Source organism: Scyliorhinus torazame, chromosome 13 (genome assembly GCF_047496885.1).
Source record: "Scyliorhinus torazame isolate Kashiwa2021f chromosome 13, sScyTor2.1, whole genome shotgun sequence".
NCBI classification, from domain to species: Eukaryota; Metazoa; Chordata; class Chondrichthyes; order Carcharhiniformes; family Scyliorhinidae; genus Scyliorhinus; species Scyliorhinus torazame.
The window spans coordinates 160,356,185-160,372,517 of NC_092719.1; the positions used below are offsets into that span (position 1 = coordinate 160,356,185).

Here is a 16,333-nt window from a genome sequence, read left to right on the forward strand (position 1 = left end):
AATTTAGCGTGGCCAATCCACCTTTGGGTTGTGGGGGAGATACTCACGCAGACACAGGGAGAATGTGCAAACTCCACATGGACAGTGAGTACTAGTTCAGGTGTTCCATGTACTTCCAACCGTTGTTCCACCTTGTTCAGAGCTCCCTGAATGGGCTCAATAGCCTTCGCCAGTTTGTCCGTGACCGCCTCCCTCTGCTTTCTGAACTCCTTCATCAGATAGTCCACCAGCCTCTCCCCTGTCCACAGAGGTCAATGACAATGCAGAGGCTTCCACCATTTTCTCCCCACTTACAACACGAGGGCTTTCTGAGTCAGACGAGGGCCGCTTACTTGACTTATTCCACCTATTGTAGCTTACAGACATCCCATGCCGGAGGAGGACCCCAAACTCTCCAACTACACCAGTTTTCTACCTGAACAGCATGGGGGAAAAAGGGACAAGAACCAAATCCCCCAGTAGGAGTCACCTTATGTGCGACCGCTCACTTCATGGCTGCCACTGAAGTCCCCTCCCCTCCTTATTAAAAGCCACCCAATCCGACACTCAATGTCCACCCTTAACTCTTCAATCCATCAAAATCATCAGTGTGTCTCACATCAATAAAGTGTTTTTCAGTAGTGTACCATAAAGTTGGGAAATGCACATGTGGCAGGTAGTATTCAGTAGCCAGTACATGAAACGTTTACATTCTTTAGCTCGATATTGGACTGAATGGTATGTATTTCAGATCTGAAAGCATGTGAGGTTAGCTTACAACAGTGAATGGTGATCATCAACCAGAAAGCATGTCTTGTGTAAAATCCAACAATTTTGATTGAGGCTAATTGTAACAATTGAATGTCTGCCTGATCAGAACCAGTTACTTCAGTAGATGCGGAGATCAAACCTTCCGGAATAGTTCAGAACGACAATAGTTTAGTCCACTGAGCTGTCAGAGATTACTATATAGGGTGGCATGTGGCGCAGTGGTTAGCACTGGTACTACGGCGCTGAGGACCCAGGTTTGAATCCCGACCCTGGGTCACGATCCGTGTGGAGTTTGCACATTCTCCCCATGTCTGTGTGGATTTCACCCTATATATTTATTTGATCTCTTTGAAAACTTTGGGCCATTCCAATAGGGTCTACAAGAGAAATTAGTTTAAAAAAAACATGGAAAGCTTGCACCTCTATAGCTCTACACATTTTCAACTTTGTAAATGTTTAAATGAAGCGTTCAGAATTTCAAACATCCTTCAGGGCTGCAGTTAGCATTGCTGCCTCATGATGCTGAGGACCCAGGTTCAATCCCAGCCCCGGATCACTGTCCGCCACGTGGAGTTTGCACATTCTTCCCGTGTTTTTGTGGGTCTCACATCCACAACCCAAAGATGTGCAGGTTAGGTGAATTGGCCATGTTAAATTGCTCCTTAATTGGGAAAAAATAATTGGGCGCTCTAAATTTATACAAAAAAATTCAAGAAACTGAAAAATTTGGTATTTTCCCAGTATACTCCAAGTTGCTAATACAACAAAGCAGTACATGTAGCCAATCGTTGATATAAAAAAAGGCATTGTATGCTCGATGTTTTACTTTAGAAAAATGCTGAGGTTACCAATTTGAAAAATGAAATGAAATGAAAATCGTTTATTGTCACAAGTAGGCTTCAATAAAGTTACTGTGAAAAGCCCCTAGTCGCCACATTCCGGCACCTGTTCGGGGAGGCTGGTACGGGAACCAGATTCTTAAATTTTCTTTTACAATTTTTAAGATGGTTGTACCTTTCATTCTGATTTCCTTTGAACTAATTTCTTTTCACATGAGATTTAAACCATCCATCTAGGTTTCTTAGAGACCCATTGCTAGTCTATGATGTTAAAGTCATACAGCCATTGTCCTTTTAGAGCTCTAAAGCATGATCTAGACCCAGCTAAATTTTGGAAGTCAAGTGTTGGTACCACTACCAACATAACCAACAGGTTATTCCAGATACTGCAAATTGTTTGAATATCCATTTTTGGTTATTTCATCAAACTAAAAACTTACCTCATCTGATCCCTCAGGCGAGCAATAATGAATTAATATTCTGCCTTTCCTAAATTAAACCCATTTACATTTTTTGTACTTAATCATACTCTCGAGCCTGTGATAATTGAGGTTTGGTAATTTGCCTTCAGAACTTGTCCCCTTGACACTCTGGGTTATTTTCTAGAGGTTTGTAGTATACATAGATTAACATAGAATTTACAGTGCAGAAGGAGGCCATTCGGCCCATCGAGTCTGCACCGGCTCTTGGAAAGAGCACCCTACCCAAGGTCAACACCTCCACCCGATCCCCATAACCCAGTAACCCCACCCAACACTAAGGACAATTTTGGACACTAAGGGCAATTTATCATGGCCAATTCACCTAACCTGCACATCTTTGGACTGTGGGAGGAAACCGGAGCACCCGGAGGAAACCCACGCACACACGGGGAGGATGTGCAGACTCTGCACAGACAGTGACCCAAGTCGGAATCGAACTTGGGACCCTGGAGCTGTGAAGCAATTGTGCTATCCACAATGCTACCGTGCTGCCCTGTGGCAATGCTGCTTCCATTTTGCTAAATGTTTAATTTCCCAAAGTCTCTGCCAGTTACTACGGTGGCACATTCAAGTTAAAAGTAATTGACGATTCATCACATATCAGAAAGGGAAGCACCCATGCTAAACAATTGCTAACCTACATTTCACACATATCAGCTCTGCACAACTGGTGCTAATAAGGGCAAAGAGCTACATTTGAGTCATAAGAGTTTGAGTCATAAGAGTTTGAGGCATAAGAGTTTGAGGCATATGGTTTGGCTGACCATCCGTCCCTGTAGTAGAGATATCATTTACTTTACCCACAATATATTCAAAAAAGTTAAGGTATTTCTTGATAATGATCTTTTTCAGTTTCATAAATAACATACTGTTAAATAAAACACATGCATTAAGAAAAATTACAGGATCCTAACTGTCCTCTGAAACGTCTAGTGCAGTATTCAATTAGAGTTTTTGAAGCAGACTTATTGATATCTGAAAAAAGTTATTGCAGTTTCACTGTGCCATAAAAGTCTATATTAGGACTCACCTGACAGTCGCTTATGAGAAGAGGACTTCTTGATGTTTTTAGCATCTTCAAGTTTCTTTTCTGAGGATGAGGGAGTTGACAGAAGATTTTTACCATTGGGTATCTGTCCAGTGGAGGGCAGGGGTGCCTTTGGTATTGTAGGACAATTAAGGCCAGCTTTTATTGAAGCATTCACAGTGGTGGAATTAATGGGGACTGGCATCATTTTCAATGACGTGCCATCAATCTTCACATTGGGATGCATCTTCTCTGGTTTAGCCACTGAAGTCATGCTGCAGAATATGATACATAAATATTTTTTAATGGAATACACTGCACATTTTGAACTTCAATTTAAGATATAAAAGTACAAGATATCCAGCTCTTTTACTGACTATTTCTGTTCTACATAATTATACTGACTATATAATTAAAATTATATAGATCAAGACTTCCGGGTGCGGCGATGACCAGCTGAGTCGCACGTTTCGGCAGCTCCCTGTGAAACGGACTTTTGGGCTCTTGATAGGAGCCCCAACGGCAATTTTAACGGCTGAAAACACCGTGCGGTAAACCAGAAGGGTGTTCCCCCTGGACACGGATGGAAAAAGGAGAGGAAAGTGGCCGGATTGCAGCGGATCCTTTGGAACAACGGCAAGGAAGGCAAGCAGAAACCAAGATGGCGTCGGAAGGTGGCAGTTTCATATGGGGCCCTGAACAACAAGAGTTTTTGAAACGCTGCGTGGAGGAGATAAAAAAGGAAATGAAGAAAGAGTTGTTGGCCCCGATATTACAGGCGATTGAAGGGCTGAAAGAGGAACAAAAGACCCAGGAGCAGGAGCTTCGGGTCGTGAAGGCGAAAGCAGCAGAGAATGAAAACGACATACAGGGCCTGGTGGTGAAGTCGGAGATACAGGAGGCACACCAGAAACGATCTGTGGAGAGGTTGGAGGCACTGGAAAATAACGCAAGGAGGAACAACTTGAGGATTCTTGGCCTTCCCGAAGGTGTGGAGGGGGCGGACGTCGGGGCATATGTGAGCACGATGCTGCACTCGTTAATGGGAGTGGAGGCCCCGACGGGTCCGTTGGAGGTGGAGGGAGCATACCGAGTTATGGTGCGAGGACCGAGAGCAGGAGAAGCTCCCAGAGCCATAGTGGTGAGATTTCTTCGTTTTAAGGATAGAGAAATGGTCCTTAGATGGGCGAAGAAAACTCGGTGTAGTAAATGGGAGAACGCGGTGATCCGCGTCTATCAAGATTGGAGTGCGGAGGTGGCGAGAAGGAGGGCGAGTTTTAATCGGGCCAAAGCGGTACTTCACAAAAAAAAGATAAAGTTTGGAATGCTGCAACCGGCAAGACTGTGGGTCACATATCAAGGGAGGCACCACTACTTTGAGACGGCGGATGAAGCGTGGACTTTTATTGTAGAAGAAAAATTGGAATGATTGGACTACGAAAATGAACGTTTGGACAAAGTGGTGGGACGAGTGGGGGGGGGGGGGCGAAGAGGGATTGTATGATTAATCCTGCGGTATGGTAACTTTTCTTTCTCCCACAGGTGGTGATGGGGGGAGGGAGAGGAGATGGGGCGTTGGCCATGGGAGGCGGGGCCGAGGGAGAGGCGCGGGCTTGGTTCCCGCGCTATGATAATTATGGCGGGAATAGAGAAGCAGGAAGGAGGGGGCGCCGCCCGGGGCGAGCCGTGATCACGGGGGGAAGCCGAGGTCAGCCGGAGTTTGCTGACTTCTGGGAGCAACATGGGGGGAGTAATTACGCTAGCGGGGGGGGGGGGGGGGGGGGGGGGGAGAATTACTGGGTTGCTGCTGCTGGGGAAAGGGGGGAGTGGGTGCGGGAAAGGATGGGCGGGGGGGCACCGTCTGGGAGAAATACAGCCGCGTGGGAACTGGGCGAGAAGCTGGAAAAAGATGATGGCTAACCGGCAAGGGGGGGGGGGTGGGAAGCCCCCCAACTCGGCTGATCACGTGGAACGTGAGGGGGCTTAACGGGCCGATAAAGAGGGCACGAGTACTCGCACACCTTAAAAAACTTAAAGCAGATGTGGTCATGTTACAGGAAACGCACCTGAAACTGATAGATCAGGTTAGGTTGCGCAAAGGATGGGTAGGGCAGGTGTTCCATTCGGGGCTGGATGCGAAAAACAGGGGGGTGGCTATATTAGTGGGGAAGCGGGTAATGTTCGAGGCAAAGACTATAGTGGCGGATAACGGGGGCAGATACGTGATGGTGAGTGGCAAATTACAGGGAGAGATGGTGGTGTTGGTAAACGTGTATGCCCCGAATTGGGACGATGCCAATTTTATGAGGCGAATGCTAGGACGCATCCCAGACCTAGAGACCGGAAAGCTGATAATGGGGGGAGACTTTAACACGGTGTTGGAACCAAGGCTGGATAGGTCGAAGTCCAGGACTGGTAGGAGGCCGGCAGCAGCCAAGGTGCTTAAGGATTTTATGGAGCAGATGGGAGGGGTGGACCCGTGGAGATTCAGTAGACCTAGGAGTAAGGAGTTCTCGTTTTTCTCCTATGTCCATAAAGTCTATTCACGCATAGACTTTTTTGTGTTGGGTAGGGCATTGATCCCGAGGGTGAGGGGAACGGAATATACGGCTATAGCCATTTCGGATCATGCCCCACACTGGGTAGACTTGGAGATAGGGGAGGAAACAAGAGGGCGTCCACCCTGGAGAATGGATATGGGACTAATGGCGGATGAGGGGGTGTGCTTAAGGGTGAGGGGATGCATTGAAAAGTACTTGGAACTCAATGACAATGGGGAGGTTCAGGTGGGAGTGGTCTGGGAGGCGTTGAAGGCGGTGGTTAGGGGGGAGCTGATATCAATAAGGACACATAAAGGGAAGCAGGAGAGTAAGGAACGGGAGCGGTTGTTGCAAGAACTTTTGAGGGTGGACAGACAGTATGCGGAAGCACCGGAGGAGGGACTGTATAGGGAAAGGCAAAGGCTGCATGTGGAATTTGACTTGCTGACCACAGGCACTGCAGAGGCACAATGGAGGAAGGCGCAGGGTGTACAGTATGAATATGGAGAGAAGGCGAGCAGATTGCTGGCACACCAATTGAGGAAAAGGGGAGCAGCGAGGGAAATAGGGGGGGTCAGAGACGAAGATGGAGAGACGGAGCGGGGAGCGGAGAGAGTGAATGAAGTGTTTAAGACATTTTATAAAAAATTGTATGAAGCTCAACCCCCGGATGGGAGGGAGAGAATGATGGAGTTTTTGGATCGGCTGGAAATTCCCAAGGTGGAAGAGCAGGAAAGGATGGGATTGGGAGCACAGATCACGGTAGAAGAAGTGGTGAAAGGAATTAGGAACATGCAGACGGGAAAGGCCCCGGGACCGGACGGATTCCCAGTTGAATTTTACAGAAAATATTTGGACTTGCTCGCCCCGCTACTGACGAGGACCTTCAACGAGGCAAAGGAAAGGGGACAACTGCCCCCGACTATGTCAGAAGCAACGATATCGCTTCTTTTAAAGAAGGAAAAGGATCCGCTACAATGCGGGTCCTACAGACCAATCTCCCTCCTCAATGTAGATGCCAAGGTCTTGGCCAAGGTAATGGCAATGAGAATAGAGGAATGTGTCCCGGGGGTGGTTCATGAGGACCAAACTGGGTTTGTGAAGGGGAGACAGCTGAACACGAACATACGGAGGTTGTTAGGGGTAATGATGATGGCCCCACCAGAGGGTGAAACGGAGATAGTAGTGGCGATGGATGCCGAGAAAGCATTTGATAGAGTGGAGTGGGATTATCTGTGGGAGGTGTTGAGGAGATTTGGGTTCGGAGAGGGGTATGTTAGATGGGTGCAGCTGTTGTATAGGGCCCCAGTGGCGAGTGTGGTCACAAATGGACGGGGATCGGCATATTTTCGGCTCCATAGAGGGACAAGGCAGGGATGTCCTCTGTCCCCATTACTGTTTGCACTGGCGATTGAGCCCCTGGCGATAGCGCTGAGAGGTTCCAAGGGATGGAGGGGAATACTTAGGGGAGGAGAAGAACACCGGGTATCTTTATATGCGGATGATCTGCTACTATATGTGGCGGATCCAGCGGAGGGGATGCCAGAAATAATGCGGATACTTGGGGAGTTTGGGGATTTTTCAGGGTATAAATTGAACATGGGAAAGAGTGAGCTGTTTGTGGTGCATCCAGGGGAGCAGAGTAGAGAAATAGAAGACCTACCGTTGAGGAAGGTAACAAGAGACTTTCGTTACCTGGGGATCCAGATAGCTAAGAATTGGGGCACATTGCACAGGCTAAATTTGACGCGGTTGGTGGAACAGATGGAGGAAGATTTCAAGAGATGGGATATGGTAGCATTGTCAATGGCAGGGAGGGTGCAGGCGGTTAAGATGGTGGTCCTCCCGAGATTCCTTTTTGTGTTTCAGTGTCTCCCGGTGGTGATCACGAAGGCTTTTTTCAAAAGGATAGAAAAGAGTATCATGGGTTTTGTTTGGGCCGGGAAGACTCCGAGAGTGAGGAAGGGATTCTTACAGCGTAGTAGGGATAGGGGGGGGGCTGGCACTACCGAGCCTAAGTGAGTATTATTGGGCCGCTAATATTTCAATGGTGAGTAAGTGGATGGGAGAGGAGGAAGGAGCGGCGTGGAAGAGATTAGAGAGGGCGTCCTGTAGGGGGACCAGCCTGCAGGCTATGGTGACAGCCCCATTGCCGTTCTCACCAAGGAACTATACCACGAGTCCGGTGGTGGTAGCTACACTGAAGATTTGGGGACAGTGGAGACGACATAGGGGAAAGACCGGAGCACTGGGGGGGTCCCCGATAAGAAACAACCATAGGTTTGCCCCGGGGGGGAATGGATGGGGGATATGGAATGTGGCAAAGAGCAGGTATAACGCAATTGAAAGATCTATTTGTGGATGGGAAGTTTGCGAGTCTGGGAGCGCTGACCGAGAAATATGGGTTGCCCCAAGGGAATGCATTCAGGTACATGCAATTGAGGGCTTTTGCGAGGCAGCAGGTGAGGGAATTCCTGCAGCTCCCGACACAAGAGGTGCAGGACAGAGTCATCTCAAAGAAATGGGTGGGGGACGGTAAGGTGTCGGATATATATAGGGAAATGAGAGACGAAGGGGAGACTATGATGGACGAACTAAAAGGGAAATGGGAAGAAGAGCTAGGGGAGGAGATTGAGGAGGGGATGTGGGCAGATGCCCTAAACAGGGTAAACTCGTCGTCCTCGTGCGCCAGGCTAAGCCTGATTCAGTTTAAGGTATTACACAGGGCACATATGACTGGAACACGGCTCAGTAAATTTTTTGGGGTGGAGGATAGGTGTGCGAGGTGCTCGAGAAGCCCAGCGAATCATACCCATATGTTTTGGTCATGCCCGGCACTACAGGGGTTTTGGATGGGGGTGACAAAGGTGCTTTCGAAAGTAGTAGGAGTCCAGGTCGAACCAAGCTGGGGGTTGGCTATATTTGGGGTTGCACAAGAGCCGGGAGTGCAGGAGGCGAAAGAGGCCGATGTTTTGGCCTTTGCGTCCCTAGTAGCCCGGCGCAGAATATTGCTAATGTGGAAAGAAGCCAAGCCCCCGGGGGTGGAGACCTGGATAAATGATATGGCGGGGTTCATAAAGTTAGAGCGGATTAAGTTCGTCCTAAGGGGGTCGGCTCAAGGGTTTACTAGGCGGTGGCAACCGTTCGTCGAATATCTTGCGGAAAGATAGATAGGGGAGAACAAAGAAGGCAGCAGCAGCGGCCCAGGACTTGGGGGGGGGGGGGGGGGGGGGGGGGGTGTGGCCTGAGACAAGGCAGTTGCCAATTAGGGCTAGTTTTTATTTTTTTGTTATTTAATATTTATTTATTTGTTGTTGTTTTTGTTTAAATTTAAAAAAGGTCATTATTATCTGTACTGTTACAATGTTGTGTAAAGGATGCACAATGTACTGTGTTGGTTGACCAAAAATTTTCAATAAAATATTATTTTAAAAAAAAAAAAAAAATTATATAGATTCTAAGCTGGAACTCACCTTACAAAAACGTCTTAAAAGTACTTAAAAATACTTGTAAACAAAGTCACCACTCCATAAATGTTCAGCGACTAAAGGACATGTTGTCCCAGCCAGGAAACAGCTTGGCCTGACAACTTTTACTTTTTTTTTTAAAAAATCTACTCAAAACAAATATTGAGACAATAATTTTATCTTGGATATGAGTGTACAAATCCACATCTCCTTTGAACCCCGTGCCACCCTTTCTACCTCCAGTAATACCTTGGGCAATGGATCCTTTGCCAACCTTCAGGCAGCCAACAAACAGGCGACCAACGCTGCTAACCTGGTGAAGATTCCCCCATCTGATTTTTTGCTCCACTCTATATGGGAGACAGTGTGTTGCTGTGGGTCCAGAGTAGAAGATGAAAATGGAAGAGAACTTGGGGAAATTAATACTAAATCATTACTGGGAATCCCTGTAGAATACGAACCATGCATAAATGGCTATAAAACCCAAAAGGGACAGATGAGAAGATCAATTAGGTACTCAAATCTTCTTACCAAGAGTCATAATCACAATGAATACACTATCACACAATAATAGATATGATGCTGTTGATTAGTTTGTGTGGTTGTGTATGAAACGGTGGTAAGGTGGAAAGCACCCCAGTCACTAACACACAGGCTCCAGCTGAGAGTATAGAGGCACTGCTGGGGTGGGAAACTGCAGTGCTCGTTAAAAGGAGAAAAGAAAGGCCGAAGGGGGTTGGTGTGGAAAGAAGTCTACAAAGGTGAAGCATTTATTTTCATTCTGTTCCATTTTGAAGTCTCCCTTTCTTTTCTGTTCTCTCTTCCATCTCCCATCCCAACACAATTGTCTAACGATCTCAGGGCCACTCATAAATACATAAGGAGTAGGGATTTCCCTGCCTCAAAATGATTGATTTAAAACTGCAGCTCCTCAAGACAGTGCTTGGAAAGCTCTAATGTCAGTAACATTCCTTGGCTTTTTATTATTGGGAAGCAGAATAAAGTTAACTCTGAATCCCAGCTTATGGGGCATGAAAAATGATATATTGTGTAAAGAACACATTTATAAAGATCTTGCAATCTCTATTATCTCTGAGAAAACATTTCCAGCAATGTTCCGAAATGCTTGTCCTACCAAATTCAACAGTTTATCAGCTGAAATTTACAGGAAGAGAAAATGTTGCAAATACACAATAGGTCATGGTAAACAGTAAAGACATAATATTTGGGATGTAATCCTTCATATTTCTAGCATTTTGTATTTTTAGATTTCCACTTTATCTAAAATGTTCCTAAAACTTCATATCATCCAAGCTTTCAGAAAGAAATATTTCTCAAATTAAGATGTTAATTGTTTGACACATAGATTGAGATTGAAGTGTGAAAATTTTAACTTGGTTGTTTGATCAACGCAACTGATTTGGGGGGGGGGGGGGGGGGACACCAAAATATATCCAAATGCTTGCACACTATTTTTGCTTTTGGTGGGGGATGGTGGTGCTAAAAATCACTCTGTTGGGGAAAAACTACGCAGAAATGTTGTCAAATCAAAACACAGGAAACAAAAATAAAAGCATGCACTAACTTTTTATCATGGTGTATCTTGCCATGGTGACCCAGGTAAAGTGGTCTGCTCATACCACTGATATGAAGCTTTTCTTTGGGGGATTTTTGTATCTTTGAGCTGGATGAAGCACAGTTTCCACCAGAAGAGCGACTGTTCCCACAATCACTACCGCTTCTGTTTTTCGAGAATGTGGAAGAATAAGAGTACGTAGAAGATGGAGGAGTCACAGGTGGTTTACTTGATGTACCGTGTCTTCTTTCTGTATGCAGAAAAAAAAAAACGGTTTAACGTCTAGCCAACAATGGAGCAACAATTTGATTTTTCTATTGTCATGATGAAATATTAATCCTAAAATTAGCCGAGAGGTTTGAACAACTACAATATAAAGCTGGAAGAATTTTAATGCTTTCCGTATCAAATTGCAAGGTGTCAGAAGCAGAACATAGTTAGTCAGTAATAGTAAATTATACCCAAGTCAAGTTAATAGTTACTAGTGCGGCATCATTCTTTTAGGAATGCTCATTTTTGTATATAATGTATTTGTTAGATGCAAGATTTTCATTTTCAACTTATTCAATTACAAAATCTACTTTAAGATTTAATTCCACTTTCTTCACATACTAATACAAAATGTTAAATTGATTCTATAAAATTTGTGAAACAGTAGTAATTTCTTGAAGTTATTGAGAGACCTCAAATACTGACTCTATCGGGTTTGAAATTGGCCAGACCATTTCAAGAGAGATGCTTTTACTTAGAGATTTTTTTTTGAAGATGATCCAAATGTCTGTGGCAGAGGGCAGCATGATGGCACAGTGGTTAACACTGCTGCCTCACAGTGCCGAGGACCTGGGTTCAATCCCAGCCCCGGATCACTGTCCGTGTGGAGTTTGCACTTTCTCCCTATGTCTGCGTGGGTTTCACCCCCGCACCCCAAAGATGTGCAGGGTAGGTGGATTGACTACTCCAAATTGCCCCTTAATTGGAAACAAAATTGGGTACTCTAAAATAATTTTTTTTAAATGGTCTGTGGCAGAGTCGGAAACACCAAAAGGTGACTTGTATCAGAGACTCCAAAGATGGCAAGTGCCAGTTCCATTGTTCAGTTCCACGCATGCAAGGCAAGTTTCCAATCACTCATGGCATGGACCTTCACCAGCCATTAGAAAAGGTCCAGCAAGCAGAAAATTTTGAAATGCAAATTAACAATCACATATGCTTAGCTTATTACCGTGGAATCTGCGCCACAAAAAAAAATCTGAAGTTTTCATTCCACCAGGCATACTTGGCATTAAAAACACAGGTTCTTGAAGTAATTTGTAACATAAGACTTTGACCGGTTTATATTAAAAGCAGTATGAATTCAAGTGCTGAAGCATCATAAATTACTGAATATCTGGCCAATGATATTTCTGCTCCAGGTGATCTTTTAGGAGTAACAATCGTTGGGCAATGAGCTGTAATGTTGATAACTGCCCTCACAGTACAATTTCAGAGACCACGTCAGGCGAGGACAGGCAGTAAATATCTGCTCTAGAAGTGGGAATGGTGAATTATTTCAATGCTCACTACCGTGAAAACTTAAATGTTCAGGTATCCTTTACATTTCCTCAGGTTTTGATTTTGAAAACAGAATGAGAGGCACGCAGAACTATACAGCACCCAATTTCTTTCCCCTTTTCATCTCCCAACTGCAGCTTTCCTACATCAAAGGCAAAAAAGCGATCTCAAACACACTTTTGCTACGGTCACTCTTCACCAATTAAGTGAGAAGCAACTAATCCACTAACTCCCCTTTTTAAGAGGAAATACCTCACCTCTGCTCAGGGCTGCTCTGATAGCATGGCCAAATTCAGGAACTCTGAGGAATGACAAGCACATATTGAAACATTCTCTATAACTTGCCATTGTATTATAGCAGCATGGAACTATTGTATTATAGTCACCTGGAACTAATGGCTCTTAAATTTAAAAGAAAGCTTGCATTTACATACCGCATTATCATATCTTAGTTTTAAACCATGAGTTGCTCTGAAGTGCAATTATTTAGATAGTACATTATGAACTGTAATCTTGACATATAGTTTTGCTGGTGTAGCTTCAAGTGACCAAATATCCCAGGCAAAACCCAATTCCTTTTATTCAGTTCATACTTTGTGGAACATCGTATTTAAAGGCTGGTAACCCTCAAGCCAAGGCAGGCATGATAATCACTCATGGCATAGCTGCCTTGTCTGCTACCACAACCTCTCTTCCCTCAAAGATTGCTGACAGTATATTTTAAAATGCCAGCCTTTCACTCAGCTGTTCGAACACAAGCAGGTCAAATTTCCAAGTTCAGTTTCTTGATTGATCCTCTGGGATCTGTTTTCAGCTTGCTTTTCAGCCAGTCAGAGACAGAATTTCAGACATGGGTCCCAGTTCCAGAATGGAGCAGAGATTGGCGGAAGCATAAAGGAATAGATAGGGTTTAATGTAAGGATTCCATATCAGTGAGGTAAAAGATAAAATGGCAATAGTGACCACTCTGGAAAAAAATGAAAGGCATCAATTGTAAATTTTAGTATTGCACCATTACAGTAATAAAATGGCTCTATTCAAGGTTAACACAATTTTCTGTACCATCGCGTCTCCTCAAAGCATCAAATGTTAACCATTTCTTTCCATTGCGTTGGTCAGTGTATGATTATTATTCATCCTTTAATAAATGCCAGCTGGTTATTTAACTCAGTCAAGCTCTAATTTCTCAGCTGGTATCAATATGTAGACTTTCAACAGGAACTGTCCAATAGATATGAGGAGCCATCTCTCCCTTAACCTAGGTGGCCCCCAAATCTCTCTCAATCTACTGACTATGACTATGACTGAAGATCAAACCCCAAATACCTGGCCTACATGGTTTAATTATGTGCAGAAGCTTGAACCATCAGGAGAACTTTTGGTGAGATATTTTTTAAATTATAACTGTTGTAATTTTTAACAGTTAGCAATGAAAATACAACATTTTCTGGAACTAATAGACCAAGGATTATAAATACCATTTTGGAAGGTAAAAAATATGCCACAATGTATGAGAAGGAATACTGTTACTATATTCAATGATTTGTCCCAGTCTACAAGTCATTAGGATCTTCTGTCCCCCAAATTTATTTCTGGTATTCTCCAAATTTTTTCATAGTTTTGTCATATACAAGTAATTACTTCATTGAGCAGGCCCACATTAAATACATCTTAATTATTGCATCTGGCATAATTTTTTAAAAACTGACATAAAAACTAGAAGGATTGATTTTGATTTGATTTATTATTGTCAATGTATTAGTATACAGTGAAAAGTATTGTTTCTTGCATGCTGAACAAACAATGTGTACCGTACATAGGAAAGGAAGGAGAGACTGCAGAATATAATGTTACAGTTCGCGCAAGGCGTAGAGAAAAGATCAACTTAATACGAGGTAGGTCCATTTAAAAGTCTGGTGGCAATAGGGAAGAAGCTGTTCTTGAGTCGGTTGGTACGTGATCTCAAACTTTGGTATCTTTTTCCTGATGGAAGAAGGTGGAAGAGAGTATGTCTGGGGTGCTTGGGGTCCTTAATTATGCTGGCTGCCTTTTCGAGGCAGCGGGAATTATAGACAGAGTCAATGGATGGGAGGCTGGTTTGCGTGATGGATTGAGCTACATTCACGACCTTTTGTAGTTTCCTGCAGTTAGGTCATATGCCCTTCTGAGCCTTCTCCATCATTGGCTGATTTCCCATCTCAACTCCAGCTTCCTGCACTCTCCATATTCCTCAATTCCCTAGTATCCAAAAATCTATATTGTGAATATACTCAACAGCTGAGCATTCTTAGCTCTCTGCAGTAGAGAATTCCAAAAGATTCAGAATCCTTTGAGTGAAGAGATTTCTCCTCACCTCAAGTCCCAGGTGATTGATCCCTTACATAGAATCTATGACCCTCAAGTTCTAGACTCCCAATCCAGGGGAAAGATACCCTCAATCAAGTATTTTATGTTTCAATGAAATTAACTCATACTTCTAAACTCTAGGGAATATCAGCCTTGTCTACACAATCACACCTCACAGAACAATCCCTTATTCCAGTAATCACTCCAGTAAATTTACATTGCACTCCCTCTCTCAGCATATCTTTCCTTGGGCAAGAGGACCAAGACTGCACAGTACTCTCTAAGCAAGGCCCTAAACATCTGCAGTAAGACCTTCTACTTGGCCTTTATCACAAAGGAATTAGAGTGCAACATGCCATTTTCTTTCCTACTTGCTTCCTGTACCTGCATGTTAATTTTGTGATGTGTGTACAATGACACCCAAGTTCCTCTGTACCAGAATCTCTTGTATATCAGCATTTATAATGATTGTTTCTCTACAAAAGTGCATAACTTCCCACTTCACATTCTATTTGTCAAATTCTTGTCTTAATCCATTTGCAACTCCATACATCTCCCAAAGGAACTCAATTAGAATCCTCCTTAGAGACTGAAAAGTGGCAAGTAGCATTTGTGCTAGGAAGTGCCATGCAACAACCACCTCCAATGACCGAATCTAGCCATCGCCCCTAATGGCATTACCATTGCTGAATCCCAGCCCATCAACATCCTGGGGGTTACCACTGACCAGAAACTGAACAGGACCAGCCATATACAGGCGTCATTACTGCGAACACTCACAAACAGTGAAATCGCAATGATGAGCATGGTTTACATTGTGGGTCAATTAGATAGGTTCCAGCAGTGCAGGAGTGGTGAACCACTGTATTATATTGTACTTACTGTTCTTACTTATGGTACTTACTGTTCTTACATGTCTGGGTTTGTTCCTGCTGGCTCCGTCCCTCGGGCTCAAGTATAAAGGTAGCTAACCTCCAGCCCTGCCCTCATTCTGGAACCGGCTGCCAGCAGGTATCTTTTAGCTGATTAAAGCCACAGTTTACTCTTCCGACTCTCGTCTGTCATCATTGATGGTACATCAATTTAATTCACTAAAATTTTAAGATGGATCCTCCACTCAAGCCTGATCGCCTGGAGCTTGACACCCATGCAGCTGACGCCACTGCCACGTTAAAACACTGGCTAAGCTGCTTCAAATCTTACATTGATTCCTCCGCAGCCGCTGTGACCCACAAGCTGAGAGTCCTCAACTCCCGGGTGAGCCCGCAAGTTTTCCTTCTTATCAGAGACGCTACCTCGTTCGAGGATGCGATAACGCTGTTGAAGGGGCAGTATGTTAAGGAAGCCACGAGGCGACAGCGCCCCGGAGAATCACAAGCTGAATTTCTGCGCGCCTTGCGGGTACTCGGCCGGAACTGCAGTTGTAAGGCACACCGAATTGCTGATCCGGGACGCCTATGTCGCAGGCATAAAATCTAATTACATCCGCCAGCGCCAACTAGGAGGGGGTACACGCGACCTCCAAGATACAGTACAACTCTTGGACTCGTTGGAAGTGGCCTTCCATAGCATGGATGTCTACATTTCCGACCAAGCAGCACCCTCGTGGATTTCGTGGGCGCCGCCACCCAGACCCCGTGGCAAGCCTGTGCCACGCAGCGACCCAACTCCGGAGGCCCGAAATGTTACTTCCGTGGCCAGGGTAAGCACCCCAGACAATGCTGCCCAGCGAGGAGCGCAATCTGCAACGGGTGC

At 44.7% G+C, this 16,333-nt stretch overlaps 2 protein-coding genes across 2 annotated transcripts in view; one reads left to right on the plus strand and one right to left on the minus strand.

The window, feature by feature from the left end:
- thoc7 (THO complex 7) overlaps window positions 1–16,333 on the plus strand; it is a 460,501-nt gene that overhangs the window by 111,322 nt on the left and 332,846 nt on the right. The window lies entirely within an intron of this gene.
- Window positions 1–16,333, minus strand: part of atxn7 (ataxin 7) — a 213,977-nt gene that overhangs the window by 18,038 nt on the left and 179,606 nt on the right. The window contains exons 4-5 of the mRNA XM_072472337.1: window positions 10,691–10,931; window positions 3,102–3,373 (exon numbers count right to left, since the gene is read on the minus strand). Coding sequence (XP_072328438.1) covers window positions 3,102–3,373; window positions 10,691–10,931 — 513 coding nt within the window. The remainder of the gene's footprint in view (window positions 1–3,101; window positions 3,374–10,690; window positions 10,932–16,333) is intronic.